General features: G+C 49.2%; 1 protein-coding gene across 3 annotated transcripts in view; it reads right to left on the minus strand.

The window, feature by feature from the left end:
* PDS5B (PDS5 cohesin associated factor B) overlaps positions 1 to 15,943 on the minus strand; it is a 772,490-nt gene that overhangs the window by 50,163 nt on the left and 706,384 nt on the right. For 2 of the 3 annotated variants that reach the window (XM_086935125.1, XM_086935124.1), the window contains exons 32-33: positions 13,518 to 13,978; positions 11,557 to 11,661 (exon numbers count right to left, since the gene is read on the minus strand). In XM_086935125.1, coding sequence (XP_086791251.1) covers positions 11,557 to 11,661; positions 13,518 to 13,978 — 566 coding nt within the window. Of the gene's footprint in view, positions 1 to 11,552; positions 11,662 to 13,517; positions 13,979 to 15,943 lie in introns of those variants that run through there. The other variant, XM_086935126.1, reaches the window with a different exon arrangement.

The following is a 15,943-nucleotide window of genomic DNA, read 5'->3' on the forward strand; positions in this document are numbered from 1 at the left end:
TGTTGTCGGTGAACACCTGCACTACACTCCCGTTGACAAAGGGGAGGAATGCCTTCAGTGCTAGACGAATCGCCCGCAGCTCCAACAGGTTGATATGGAGCCGGGACTCCGCCGGAGACCAGATGCCTCTGATCTCTGCCTCTCCCAAGTGGCCACCCCAGCCCTGGAGGGACGCGTCCGTCACGACAGTGTGCTCCGGTTGGGGAAGGGAGAGGGATCTGCCTCTGACCCAATCGCGGTCCGTAAGCCACCACTGCAGTTGTCTCGCAGTGCCCTCCGAGATCAAGACGTGGTCGGACAAGTTGCCCTGATGCTGGGCCCACTGAAACTTCAGGTCCCACTGCAGAGCCCGCATCCGCCACCGGGTGTGATGCACCAGAAGGATGCAGGAAGCCATCAGTCCCAGCAGCCGCAGCGTCAACCTGACCGAAACCCGGGATAGCGGCTGAAAGATGGGAATCAAAGCCTGTATATCCCGGACCCGCCGTTCCGGAGGATAGACCCGAAACTGCGCCGAGTCCAGAACCGCTCCGATGAAAAGGAGCTTTTGAGAGGGACACAGGTGTGATTTCGGCACATTGATGGAGAACCCCAGGTCGTGCAAGAGGTCTGCCGTCATCTGAAGGTGGTGGACGACTGTCTGGGGCGAGCCCGCCTTCAACAACCAGTCGTCTAGGTAGGGGAAGACTGAAACCCCCAACCTGCGCAGATGGGCTGTGACCACCGCCATCACTTATGTGAACACCAGTGGGGCGCTGGTAAGGCCGAAGGGAAGCACGATAAACTGAAAGTGCTCCTGGCCTACCGTGAACCGCAGGTAACGCCGGTGGGCCGGCAGGACGGGGATGTGAAAATAGGCATCCTGCAAGTCCAACGCTACCATCCAGTCTTGTGGGTCTAGAGCAGCCAAGACCTGAGCCAACGTCAACATCTTGAACTTCTCCTTCCGGAGGAAGCCGTTGACGTTCCTTAGATCCAAGATAGGACGCAGGCCCCCCTTGTCCTTCTTGGGTACCAGAAAGTAGTGGGAATAGCAACCACGCCCTACTTCTGGCCCAGGAACGCGCTCAATGGCCCCCTTGGCCAAGAGGGCCGTAACTTCCTCCTGCAGAAGTGTCAAGTGGTCCCCCAACACACGGTGGTTCTGCGGTGGCATGGCTGGAGGAGTGGTCTCGAAGGGGAGGGAGTAGCCCCTTCAGACGAGTTGCAGCACCCACCTGTCCGACGTGATTGTGCGCCAGTGAGCGTGGTGATGGCGAACCCTGCCACCCACTGGCGTCACATGGGGCCGAAAGCACGGACTAGGAGGATTTGGAGGCAGATGCTGCGGGGGGAGGTGTGGTCTGACCCTGCCGTTGACCCCGACCGCCGCCACGGCGGTTTCCACGGCCGCCACCGCGTTGAAAGGATTGTTGCTGTGCGTGGCTGGCAGCACGTGTGGGGACGCCCCTTCCTTGGCCACGAAAGGAGCGAAACGAACCCGTTTGCTGGCGCTGGGTCGAGAGACCCAAGGACTTGGCCGTGACCCTGGAGTCCTTGAAGCGCTCCAGCGCGTGGTCCGCCTTGTCACCAAAGAGGCGACAGCCATCGAACGGCATGTCCATCAGGGCATTTTGGACATCGGCCGAAAAGTTGGCGGATCTCAGCCAGGCGTGGCGACGAATCGCCACCGTCGTTGACATAGCTCTGCCCAGCGAGTTGGTCGTATCAAGACCACACCGTATTGAATATTTAGCTGCGTCTCGGCCCTCAGCCACAGCCTTGCCGAGCTTCGCCCGCACCTCCATGGGGCATTCTGGCAGCACTTCCGCGACCGTGTCCCACACAGAGTGGGTGTAGCGGCCCAAGAGGCATGCGGTGTTGCAAGACCGCAGTCCCAGACTCAGGGACGAGAAGACCTTCTTGCCATATTGGTCATACCTCTTGGATTCCCGATCGGGCTGGGCCGACGGGAATGCAGACTAGGAGGTAGAGGCCTGGATCACCAGACTCTCGGGAGTGGGATGGGCGGACAGGAATTTGGGGTCGTCCGGACATGGACGGTGGCGCCTGGCCACGTTCCGATCAACAGGCGAACCTGAAGCGGGCCTGGACCACGTGCCCAACAGAACGTCTGATAAGGCTTCGTTAAACGGCAGCAGAGGCTCCTGTGGGCATGACTGCGGTTTGAAGACCTCAGTGAGGATGTTAGGCCTCACGGCCGCGACGGGGAGCTCAAGGTATAAGGCCTTGGCAGCACTCATCAGCACCACTGAGTATGCAGCTCCCTCCACCGACTCCACAGAAGGAGGAGAGACAAAACCAGGGTTAGGAGAATCGTCCAGACCACTGGCATCCCCCAAATCACCTGTCCAGTCCGGGTCATACTGGCACTCGCGTGACAGAGGGTCCTCAGACCCCTCCCAACCTTCCCCGTACTCTTCATCTTCTCCATACTCGGAGTCAACGATGTAGACCGGCTCCTCGGGGTTCACAGGCCCCATCGGCGTCGCACCCGGCGTCCGGATTCGGGGAGGGCATGGGGACGGCGCCGCCCGGAGCCGGCGCCGGGCCCCCGGCGCCGGCCGAAGCCGGCACAGGAGAACCGGCGCCGCGCGGGGGCGGCGTCGGGGGCAACCCCGATGGAATCGGCGCCGAACCAGCCGGCAGGCCAGCCGGCGCCGACCCCGAAGGCCCTTGCGGCGCCGGGGTCGGAGCCGTCGGCGGCACCGGGCCCGGAGCACCCGATGGCGTCGAGCCAGGGACACCCGATCCGCCAGGGCCTCCAGACGGTAGCACTGGGCCCGAAGGCGCCGTAGGCCCCGTCGGAGAACTGAGCGCCCTCATGGCCATGAGGAACGCCTCAATCTCCTCAGGCGTCGCACCGTGCCCAGGGACCGGAGGGTATGGGGCAGGCCGCGCCGGCGACTCACGCGGAGCCGCGGAGTTGGGGTCACCCGAACCCCCGGCCACGTCGCGACGCGAGCGTCGGGGGGAGTCGGGGGTACGATGACGACGCCCCGACTTCTTGTGTTTCTTACCTGATGAGCCCGACGAATGGTGACGACTTCCGGAGCGCTCGGCGCGGCTCCGCGACCGCTCCCTCGAACGCTCCCTGGACCTCCGGCCGGACCGAGACCTTTCCTGACGCGGGGCCGACACCCGGACCTCAAGCAGCTTGCGGGACCGCTCCCGTCTAGCCTTGTTAGTGAGGGCCCGGCAGTCGACGCAGGCGTCCACGTCGTGGTCGGGGCCCAGGCACCGGAGACAGAGTCGGTGATGGTCCGTGACCGACATCGTGCGGTCACACCCGTCACAATTCTTGAAACCGGGCATCCTACCAGGCACAAAAAGAGTTATAGAGTTGAACAAAGTTGGTCAAAAGACCGGAGTACTGCTCTTCGGATCTGCGCTTGCTGGCGCGGAAAAAAGAAGAACTGACGTCAGCGCGCGGAGGCGGCGTCTATATACTCCAGCGACGTCATCACGGCGCATGACGCCGACGACTGACGCGGAGCCGCAGGGGACGCCTGCAGACGACGCCTACCGACGCGCAGGGGTACTGCTACGCAAAAGTTTCCGGATCCAGACTGACGCCTGGGGATATTCTAAGGTAAGGAATCTAACACTAACGTGTTTCTTTCAGATTAGTGGGTTATGGTCGGATATGATCTGTGGGAATTTCTCTATCTGGATTCTTCCCATTAAAGGGTTAGTAACTAAGAAATAGTCCAGCCTGACACAAATTTATGCGGTGCTGAGTAATATGTACTACCAGTACCTGTAGGATTCAATCATGCCCAGACATCTACTAGAGAGTTGTGTTGGGCCAAGTTAACTATTGCACGGCACGTCCTTTTCTTACGGCCTGTATAAGCCTGCCCCCACCTAAATCCCTAGACCAGCCAAACCATTAACATTAAAATCTCCACAGCAGATTATTGGTTCCGGCCATAGGGCTAATTCTGTATCCAAGTATTCAAAGATGTCGGGGTCATCGTCGGTTGACCCATAGACTGAAGCTATGGTGAATACTTATGCATTATACTCTCAAGAAGAAACCATCTGCCCCATTGATCTTCCAGTTTCCTGTTCACTGTTATGTCGCCTCTTTTTTAGCTAATACCGCGACCCCCACTAGTCTTGGTGCCTTGCTTGATATGAGCCAGAAGTCAAAAACCTAACTGCTCCAGGAGGTAGCCCCTCATCCCCTCTATGGAAGTCTCTTGTAAACATAACATTGCCTTTAACTTACTGGCAACTTGCTGCCTTTTAGCTTGATCGCTGAGAACGCAGACATTAATTGACGCAATCCAAACACTCATTAAAATACATCAAATGAAAGTCCACATTTTTCCACCAGCAGATTAGAAAAATGTGAACATTGTGATAATCTGGACTGTGCTGTATGTGCTCCCCTTCGTGCCCCCCCACCTCCCCCAACTCCCCCCACCCTGTCCCGTCCCTCCCTAAGCCCCCCACCCCTTATGGGCAAATAGGTCAGCCATGACCATTGTGTGGCCACTAAGCTAGCAGCTGTGGCAGCATCCTCCCCCCTCCTCCCCAGTGCCATGTTGTGCGCCACGATGTGGCCACTAAGCTAGCAGCTGTGGCAGCATCCTCCCCCCTCCTCCCCAGTGCCATGATGTGCGCCACGATGTGTCCAAACGATGTGTTCCTTGCTTCATACACTGCAGATTAATCCAATTATCAGGTTTGCCATCTATCTGTGATTACAGCACACAGAGAATACATGAACCGAGCACTCCTCAATAGCCATATCTCCTACCTCGTACCCTCTCCTGCCCTCATACTCTCTCTTTCCCTTTCAACTCCTCCAAATATTGTTGTGCCTTCACCTCAGAAAAGAACATTTTAACCTGGCCCTTCGTGATAACCTTAAGCCTTGGATGATACAACAGATATGCCTCTGACCCGAGACCCTGAAATGGAGCTATCATCTGCCTTAGCCTCCATCTTCTTTCCACTGTAGCATGGCAGAAGTTTGGGCGGGCAAAGAACGTAATTTAATTAAATGAGCGCTTTGAGTCAGGCTTTGCTTTATCCAAGACCTCCTGCCTCAGGAGGTAATTACCCACATACACCAGGATTGCTCTTGGCCTGTCTGTCTGTGATGTCCCGTGCCCTCTCCTTAGGGTCAGAGGGTATCGGTGTGCTCTCTGTACCTCGGTCTCCCAATTCCGAGAGGTCAACTCGGGGAACGCACCTTTGAGTAAATTAATCAGAAACTTCCTGGCATCCTGCCCCTCGACCCCTTCAGCCATCCCCAGTAATCTTATATTGTTCCGCCTCTGCCGGTTCTCAAAATCCACTAGCTTCCACTGGACATTGTCAGTCACCTTCTCCTGGGCTTGCTTAAAAGACTGCCATCTACTAACGTCGTCCTCAAGTCTTCCTGTCCTTTCCTCGACACGGGCCACTCTGTCTGCCATACCTTCGTACAGCCTGTTCATCTTCCTGAGAGACGCTTGGATTTTTTTCATTGCCTGTTTAGCCCTGCGGCTCTCTATCCTTGCTTCACCTTGCATCTGCTTTAGAGTGGCAAGCAGTCCAGTGAGGCATCCTGCGGTCGAGTCTTAGGGGGGTCGGCTTGCCCTATTTGCCCTTCTTGCTTACTGTCACTACCGCCATCTTGGTACATCTGAGATGTGGCTGAGTAATCCCAAACTTATTTCCTGGCGGTACTAGCTGACTTCTCTATAGCCTTTGTTCTGGATCTCCTTTTTTGCTGGGTATTTGCGCATAATAAATGATACTAACATAACATAACATATTTCTTTGGGCAGAGGAGGTGCTTGCTGAGCCTGAGTCCTAGTCCTCGAGCGAGCTACCTCCACTTGAAAATACTGACTCTGAGTCCTCGTTTAGTGAGAAGAAGCAATCTCCGCCTGCCCCCCCCCTCTTATGCGCGGTGGCTCATTCAAATCAGCCTGCATTAAATCAGTTTGCAAAGTACTCACAGTTCCCTTAGGGGTAGCCTCCTCTGCCCCCCCCACCCCCCTCTCGAGAACGGCTTTGTTTCTCCACCACGGATACTGGGCGGGCCTAAGTATTGCCTGGAGGCTCTCCAAGATGTTCCCCATGCCTCTCTCCCAGCCGCCCTGCAGTAGCGCTCGTGAAGGTCGTAGAATCCTCATCGGCGCTCCTAGCTGCTTCCCCGGGCTGCGGCAATGAATCACGGCGTTGCCTGGCAACCGATTCCTCAGCGTCCTCGCGGCAAACTCCAACGTCGCTCTCCTCCGCATTCGCCGCGTTCTCTGAAGCCTTCGGTGGTAATAGCTTCGGTACTTTGAGTGAAAAAGCTTCATCCAAGGTGGATTGGCGAAGGGAGGAATCTCTAGGTTTGGGAGCTTCTTCTATGTCGCTCTGTGCATAGGCTTTCTGTGAACGATCAGCTGCTCCTTTCTTTAACGTACTTTTGCCTCCTAGGTTCCCGACATTATTGCTTACTTGGAGGTCTGTTGTCTTATTAGTCAGTGTTGCGGGGGGCCGTCTTACATCCCCCGTGATTGGAGCACTGTGCTGTTTGGCTGCGGGGCTGAGGTTTCTTTATTGTGATCCTTGGCGCCATCCATAGGGCATGTAGAGTCTTTAGAATCCTTTGCCGATTTTTGCCACGTGGCACCATCCTAGCGTTGTCTGGTATGGGTTTTGACAGGAACGCTGCAATTCTTGTGAGGCCGTGTCTGGCTAATGCGAGGATCAAAGCTGCCGAATGGAACAACCACCGTACTTTAGCGCCGTCCTGCTGCTTCACCAACACGCCAAAATCCTGACTCGCAGGGGGCCAAAACATTCCCCCTAGACCGTCCTGTTACAACGGGAAGGGAGAAGGGACACCTGCGACTGTGCGCTACGGAGAGTCAGCGGCCATCCTGCCCACTTTGGCCTTTCCATGGCCCGTCCTCACCCCCAATCCACCTTACACTCCTCTCCCTGGCCACAGAAGAGGCTTCCACCTGAGTCTATAACCATTCAGCCACCACGGTGTGCAAGCTTGCCAGCCTCTGAGTGGCTGAGGACGTGGCACCCACAGACCTTGTGGGTCAGGAAGCCAGAAGTCGGGCAAGTCCACGACCCCGCCCCCAGCAGCCGCAGCCTTATAGTCTGCCCCCACTGCCATCATGGGCACCCAATGGGCGTCAGGACCCGCCATCGTCTGCACCATTGGCGGTCTATAACATCAGACCAATGGGTTTGCAGATTGTCCGGAGGGGCTACTCCTCCCCAAAGAGGCTACCTCTCTACCCATGCCACCTGCTTGCAACAGGCTGACGGAGGACCACCTTTCTTTGCTCCGTCAGGAAGTGATGGTTCCCTTGGCCAAGGAAGCCATAGAGAGAGTGCCGACACAAAAGGTGAGTCATGGTTGCTATTCCTGCTACTTTCTGGTGCACAAGAAAGATGGAGGCCTTCATCCTATCTTGGACCTGCATAGTCTCAATTTCTTCCTAAAGGAGAGGTTTAAAATGCTCATACTCGCTCATGACTTGTCTGCCCTGGACCTGGGAGACTGGATGGAGGCGTGGACTTGCAGGATGCATACTTCCACATCCCCGCCCTGCCTGCCCATAGGCGATACCTGCCATTCACAGTGGGCCACAACCACTTTCAATTCTCTGTGCTGCCTTTTGGTCTTACGAGCACCCCATGGTGCTCACCAAAGTGATAGCAGTGGTTGCAGCTGCGAAGAGTAGGGGTGCCAGTCTTTCCTTATTGCGACCATTGGCTGTTGAAGGTAGACTCGCCCCAGACTGTCATCTTCCACCTTCAGACTACAGTGGACTTCCTTCATTTGCTGGGGTTCACCGTCAACATGCTGAAGACACACCTGACTCTCTCTCAGACGCTCTTCTCGAGCATGCTACAGTTTTGGACCTATCCTCCCGAACAGCAAGCAAAGGATATTCAGGGCTATGATACTGATGTTTCAGCCTCTACCCTGGATTTCAGTGAGGAGGACTCTAAGGCTGCTGCACCTCATGGCTTCTTGCATCCTGCTGGTGACACATGCCCGCTGGCATATGTGGGTTCTGCAGTGGAACCGGAATTCCCAGTGGGCACAGCATTACGGAAATCTTTTGGACATGTTCCAACTGCACAATATCTGCTGTGGTGGCGAACAAATCGCAAATGGGTCAGCTGCAGACCCCTCTCCCTTCCCCAACCAGATCTTGCAGTAGTGACAGAAGCGTCACTCCTGGGATAGGGCAGCTACCTGGGAGGGGTGGAGATCAGAGGCCTTAGTCTGCTGAAATCCAGACTCTGTATCAACATTATGGAGCTCCGGGTAATCCATCTGGAATTAAAAGCCTTTCTACCCTCCATCAAGGGAAGGCTAGTGCAGGTGTTCATGGACACCACCTCGATCCTGTAGTACTACAAGAAACAAGGTAGAGTGGGGTTGTGGACCCTTTGTCAAGAGGCCCTGCATCTCTGGACATGGCTTGAACATTCGGCAATTTGCCTGGCGGTTCATCACCTGACAGACATAGATGCCTTATAGCTCACTAATGGCGCATCAGCCGAAGGAGGTTCAAGGTTCCTTTCAGCAGAGGGAAAACCTTGGTTAGATCTGCTTACTATTGCAGAGAACATGCAATGTCCGCAGTTCTAAGTGATGGAGTTTCCAAAGCAGCTCTCGCTTGGAGACTCTTTTCTTCTCGAGAGGAACTCAGGCCTCCTGTACGCCCATATATCTCCAGACCAGAGCTCTCAAGAAGGTCAGGGAAGTCGGGCCCCCAAATTATAGTTGAGGCTCCGGACTGGGCTCAGACAGTGTTATCCTGAGTTGTTGAGCATGGCCATAGGTCCTACAATCAGGCAGCCCCTTCGGGAGGACCTTCTGTTGCAGCAGCAGGGGAGGGTTCTCCACCCGAACCCGTGAACTCTCTGCCTTCTTGCATGGTGATTGAGAGGCGACAGTTGACAGCCTTCGACCTTCCGCCTGAAGTCTGCAATGTTATTCTGGCAGCCAGGCATGCTTCCACCAAAAGGGTAGACGTCTATCATTCTGAGGGCAAGTTTGGGTCATGGTGTGCAGAAAAGGTGGTTGACCCCTTTTTGCTCCCCATTCTCAGATTCTTTATTCTTTTCCTTGCCCAACAGGGCTCTGCTGAAGACACCCTAAAGGGTTATCTTTCTGCTATCTCAGCCTTTCAGCGGTTGTGTGAGTAGCCATTCCTCTTCAAATCCCCTATTGTACATAGGTTCTAGAAAGGTTTGCAGTATGTTTCCTCCCTCTCCCTTTATCATGCCTCAGTGGACCCTTAATCTCGTCTTGATGTTCTTGATGTGCACTTCTTTTGAGCCCTGTCCTCTTAAGGCTCCTTATCATCAAGACGACTTTCTTGGTGGCAATAACATCACACCTGAACATCTATCCGGCGAGCTAGTTCTACGAACTAGAGCTTCCTTTCTACCAAAAGTTATTACTTCCTTTCATGTAGGCCAGCGTATCACTCTGCCTACTTCTTATGCTTCCTTTAAGGAAGAGGAGAGACTTCACTGACTGGACCCAAAAAGAGCATTGTCGCTCTACCTTGTCCGGACAAAAGAGTTCTGAGTGGATGACCAACTCTTCGTGGGGGTAATTCAGAGCAAAGAAAGGAAAGGCTGTTCAAAAACGGCCCAATCACGATTTGTTAGCTAGCTCTGCAGATCCTTTTGCAGTCTCCTACGAAACTAGGATGTAATCCAACTGGTTACCCTGGTGCAATGCCCACTGGCACTTCAGATTCCACTACAGAGCAAGCATGTGCCTTCTGGCAAATTGGATAAGCAGGATGGAGGAGGGCAGAAGTCCTGGCAACCTCAGCATCATCCTCACTGAGATCCAAAACAGAGGTTGAAACATTGCAATCGTAGCCTGATTGTCCAGGAACAGGTGTCTCCATGTAGTCGATCAGGAGCTCCCGGACACCTTCAAAGTAGCTCGCAGCCGTGGCATTTTTCTTTTAATGTTAAGGGAAGGCTGTGTTTACTTTACATTATCATCAAACTACAGATAGCAGAGCCTGATAATGAGTAGTGCTCAGTCAGATTTATGGGCCAGACAGGGTCACAGAGATAAAGAACTGAAGCATTTAACTCTTAAATACCTTTCTGAATGCTTTTAAATAGGAGAAAATAAAAATGAAAAGTTATCTTCATGATTAACTCATTTAAATGTTCTCCTGTTTCAAATTGTTGCATTTACAAATGGGAGAACATTTAAATGATGAGTTTTATGGAATCTTTATAAACAAAGTTTCTCCAGCTTAATTTTCTTGATTCAGTGCCATATTTATAAGCGGAAAATGACGCCATTATTTTAAGATGGAGGAATTTAAAATGCAGAAAAACGTTCCTTACTCTGAGCAACTCTGCAGAACATTTTCCTGCACTTAAAATTTCTCCTATTTGTGTAATACACCACGAAACAGTGCCACATATAGCAAAAGGTATGTCTTGTGCCCCAAATACATACATACCCCATCCGTACACATATACCCCATTCATACGCACACATGTACATACATCCCCAAAGACCACGCTCTCACATGGCTGCCCGGTCATAGTACCCCTAGTCAAAGTATTTTGTTCAAACCATAACATCTGTTTGTATGGATATTAGGCTTAAAGTCAATTAAGCTGGGTGTGGGGGCGTCTGGTAACAATCAATGTCATTGATCAGAAGTAGCTCACACTACAGAAAAGGCTGGAGACCCCCATCTTGGACACTCCGCTCCAGGGGAAGCTCTCACGTTTGAAGATGTGCTGCAATCATCACCATTACGCTCGTGAACCACCAAGAAGCACTGCTAAAGCCGAACAGGAGCACCGCAAACTGGAAATTGTCTTTGGGTGCCACGGCCTAAGCTGAGAAATGGCTGAGCAGGCTGCTGTGCTGGTGTCTGGCATTGCTGGTATTGAAACCCCTTGGTGCAGCAACTAAAGGGTCAAATTGCGACAGAAATTGTCTTCTAGGGGTACACAGCTCTAGGCAACACACTGTGGAACAACTCTACTTGAAGCATTCCAAGGACGAATCCTATTTTCACCAAAAAGGCGAAAGCCATCAAATAGCATGTGCATAAAGATACCTGGACATCCCCAGGGAAGCCTGTAGGCCACTTGAGGCGTGGGGCTGAAGCACCGCACTTGGGCTTGTTGCTCGACCTAAGCGGTCAGTTGTGTTGAGGTGAGACTAAATTATAAACTTTGCAACATCTCACCATCCTGTATAGTTCGGGGTAAAGACACCCATAGTTCTCCAGAAAATCTGACAGGATCAGACCAACTACATACCACAAAGCATAACTGTAGCCTAGAAGGGAGTTAGCATTGAATGAGCACAAAGCAAGGCTAGCTAAAGAAAATATGCAAATAAAAAAAGAAATATCCTTGGTAACTCCGCTTGGCCCCAACAATGCCACGCTCCGGTATCTGATGCTATGAAAAAAACATTCCCAGCATGCGGATTGGGATATTTCATGTACGAATAACAAGTGGAGGAAAGGTGTTCATTGCAAATATTTTAGAAACTCTTTGCACAAATTTGAAGCCTGAACTTACACACTCATTTTCTTTTGTGATGGAGGTGTTTTTGGTGGCCTTCCACGCCTTTTTTGTGGTGTTGATGGAACTGAATTGTCGGCACCAGAATCAGAGGGTTCTGAGCTGTAAATAAAAACAAAGTCTAACTATGCAGATAAAAAAAAAAACTATTCGAAATACAGGCCAACATTCTAGGTCTTATTTAGAAATGTTCCTATGTTTAGATCAATGTAGCTCAAATATCAACTATGTAAAACCTTGCGTATGAGCTAAACCTAATAAATACACATGGTTTGAAACATTCCTCTAAAAAGTTATCTGCAGTCATTAATTTTATTCATACAGACACTATCTGCCAGGTGAATTTGATGTAGCATACCCTTAGGGGCCTGAATGGAGCCAAAGACAGGTCACCCAGCAGTCACAGGATGTGATAACAGTTCCACAGAGAAAACATGATGTATGATACAACTTAAGTCTAGACGTTGGTAGAAAGAAAAAAAATACAGAGGTATTCATAACATACATTATGAGAACATTTTGCTAAAATAGCCCTCGCTTAGATCTGGGTGGGGAGGAGAATACGGGTGATGAATCAGCAGAATTATCCACAAGAAAAACATTTAGTAAAGGCATGTAACCAGTTCCAACGAATAAATCTTTCTACAGTTTCTTAACATTGTTAATGACATGCACAGGTGATTTGTGATGGAAATTACTAAATTCCATGTTGCAGTAAGACAATGTTAGAAATCACTATGGACCTCAAAAAGGTATAGTTTCCTGCTCTCCATAATAGAGCAGAAACCTTTGGCAAACTACTGGTGGTCCTAGCGCTTTCCATATCCCCTTCTACTCACTCCCAACGCAGATCGTATGGCCTTCCATTTGGTTTGCCAGCCCTTGTTTATCTAATCGGTAATTTCCAGTGAAAACAAATAAATGTTAAGCCCTTGGACCACCTAAGTCGACCTCCATGTGGCAACGCTATCGCGCTTACCTCAACAGATTTTAGCCCCCTGCGGGACCTAGTTCACTATTGTGAACGCTCAACAGGCCTTAGTCTCGGGCATATATATACCTATGTCCTGATGAAGATCCCAGTATTCTATTTGTAAGGGATCGAAACGTCTTCGACTGTACACACCTTGACACTGGGTATGTATTATTATTTAATGAGTTGTGCTATGCTGTTTAGGTTCATTTTCGCATGGTAATCTGCTCCTTTGTCTCCAAGTGGCTAAAAAATGCCTGAGCCTCTCTCTCTCTCTCTCCTTTTTTAATTGTCACAGTGTTTGTGTTCCACTTGATTGTTTTTCTTAAATATAAATATCTTAAAGAATTCTTGTCCGGACGGACAAACTAATACAGTTATCATTGCATTTCTATATTAATTCGTTTTTTCAGTCTTTTCCTTTGAGGGACACTGTATGTATAAAATACTCCATAATAGATGAGCCATAACACTTGCCTGATTATCGTAAGAGTTGAATAAGCAGGACTTCTGCCCAGTGTCTCAAATACTATATTACAATCATTTGATATTCTCAATGTAAACATTCTTTATGTAAACACCTACTATGCCACTATGTTTGGTGCACATAGGTTCATATGCGCACTTTACTGAATGATATGCAATATGTGCCTAAGATAAATAATTAAAAAAATACACAAGCATTAACGTTAGATACAAAACTCTGAAAATCTGTGGATGAAAAGTGCAATTAAAGAATAAAGGATATTACGGTCTAACTAAAGTGATTTGAGAAAAAAAGGAAAATACAAGATGGGAGACAAAAAAAAGCTAATAAAACAAAACATTGTACACCACTCATGAGCTGGACTATAAAATTAGATTTTAGGCAACTATAGGTCCAATCTAAAGTAATACATTTTAAATTATACTCTGTAAGAATGCACTCTCACACAAAAAAATAGGGCTTTACATGCATCAAGGTACCTCAGCGGAAGGACCTTACCTTGGGATTGCTTTCCTTTTCTGTGGGGTCTTCGAGGGACCTCGCCTTTTTGGTTTCTCTTCCACATTTTCGATCTCCTCTTCCTCCTCCTGCTCCTCTTCCTTCTCTTCCGGTTCTACAGCTGCTACTGCCGGAAGTGATTTTTTTCGGCCCCTCTTTGTAGCCTTTACAGGGGATTCTTCCTTCGATGGCAGACCTTTTGCTGCTTTGGGAGGTCGCCCTCTCCTTCCTTTTTTGGGAGGGCTGTTCTGTTCATCCTCACTTTCAAGAAAATCAGCCTTTAGCCTCTTCTCGTCTTGCCACGTGATTTCATCCGACTCAATGGTAACTGCAGCTCGCTTCCTCCCACGCTGGCCACCTTTTGTCTTCTGTTCTGGTACGGAGGCCTCCTCCATATTAAAAGTCTCGTCGGAATCTAAAAGTGCTGATTTTTTTCTACCTCTGGGCTTCTCCATCTCAGACTAAAAAAACAGAATGCACAACATTTGATCACATGAAGGAAAATGTTCAAAGAAAGGCATTTAAAAGGAGTTGCACCTTAGTTTAACTGAACACCGTTTAGTGTGCAATGCGGTCACTGGAATTATGTTCTGCAACCATTAACTAGTCTTGGGATTCAAGCAAATGTTAAATATCTACCAACTCAAATGAGGCAAAGGTGGGAATTACTCATTTATTCTTTATTTCGGTTAAGATAACCATAAAAGATTGCATAAAGTAATACAATTAATCCACAAGTACATCCATACAAATTAAAACCCAGTGCTACAGAATTCATTTTAGAGCAAACCTAGACCAGACCCGACCAAATTAACGATGTTCTTGTGGTATTGCAGGTTACATAAATATTAAATAAATAAAAATGTTAATAAAACAGATTTGAGGAACAGCTTTCAAACCATTCCAAAAAAAAAAAAGATGAAGAAAATGATACCAATCATAAAACATTTTTAAAACAAGCATTCTCATGAACAGATTTTTTACATAATATACAAATAAATATATATTTCATATTATTACAGTAAAGTGCACATGCCAGATTCAAATATCTCCCCATTCATTTTCTTAACCTAGAGTTTCAGACCTACCCTTTTTCTCATCAAGCTCACGCCTAACAAATATCGACTGACACTAAAAACAACAGTCTGCCTGGTATCGGAGCGTAATAGTCTCTCTGCTTCAAGGCAGGATCTAGTACCAAGCAGACGGCAAATAGGTTTTATCAATTTCTTCCTACAATGCGCATAGGGCAGACAAAAGAACATAAAATGTGCCTTGCTCTACATTACACCTTGATCACACGAAACACATCTATCCTCCTTGTCCTTGCCCAACGCCCATTTCACTGTATTTGACTTAATTTGTAGGATACCATAACAATATTTGAGATGTAGAGACTTGTCCAATTGTGGCTGTATTTCATCTACTAAAGGTTCAAAATTCCAATCTATTTTCATTTGAAGGAATCGTGTGGTCAAAGCCCCAACCCTAGAAGAATGGGACATGGAATCATGTATAAATGACCAGTAATTTTCCTTTAAAAGCTTTATTGAGGCCAATGTCAGATCGGATGGCTCATCCCAGTAATGCCTTAATCCCAATTTAAAAAACCCAATCATGAATATGTTTTAGCCAGGGCAATCCCACACCTTCATTTAACCCCAACATTTCTTCTAGACCTTCCCTATAGTGGATAAGCTCTTCTGTGCTCCACAAGCGAACCCAAAACAACAACGGTCTAAGGTTAGCCTGTTTGTCGACACTTAAAATGTAAGTCCATCAGAACAGGAATAAATGGTGCCCGTGTGGGCAAACTTAATATTGTCCTAAGAAACTTATTTTCACCCACCTTGAATGTTTCATTTACAACGGGGCCCCACAGCCCTGCCCCAAACAATGAAGCAGACTGTGCTTTATATTTATACACTTCAAGAGCGAGTGAAATTGCTTTGGAAGTACTATTTTCGATTTTCCTTATTAATGGAAATGTATTCTGGAGGAGTATAGTTCTAATTTTCTCTAGCTGGGGCCTCCAGGTCAGTTTTAAATCCAAGGTAATACCCAAATAATTAAAATCATGCACCAGCTCAATTGTCTGATTATCCACAGTTACATTTTTCCTGAAGGTTTTATGTGGGTTAATTGACAGATATTTTGTTTTACTGGGGTTTAATTCTAACCCCTTGGCTTTACAATATTCTCAGAAGGAATTTATTAGATTTTGTAACCCTTTCGGTGTTTGGGAGATTAAAATAGTATCATCGGCGAAGAGGAGTGCCGGCAAAGGCAGCCCCCCTAACCTAGGAGAGTCATGATCGCATCCCAACAATAATAGACACCAATAAGCCGTGGGAGGAGTTATGCGCGCGCCCAGACACAGGTGTGACACGCTCGCCACTTCCTTTTCTTTACTTTTGGTATAAGCG

This window comes from Lissotriton vulgaris, chromosome 8 (assembly GCF_964263255.1).
Source record: "Lissotriton vulgaris chromosome 8, aLisVul1.2, whole genome shotgun sequence".
NCBI lineage: Eukaryota > Metazoa > Chordata > Amphibia > Caudata > Salamandridae > Lissotriton > Lissotriton vulgaris.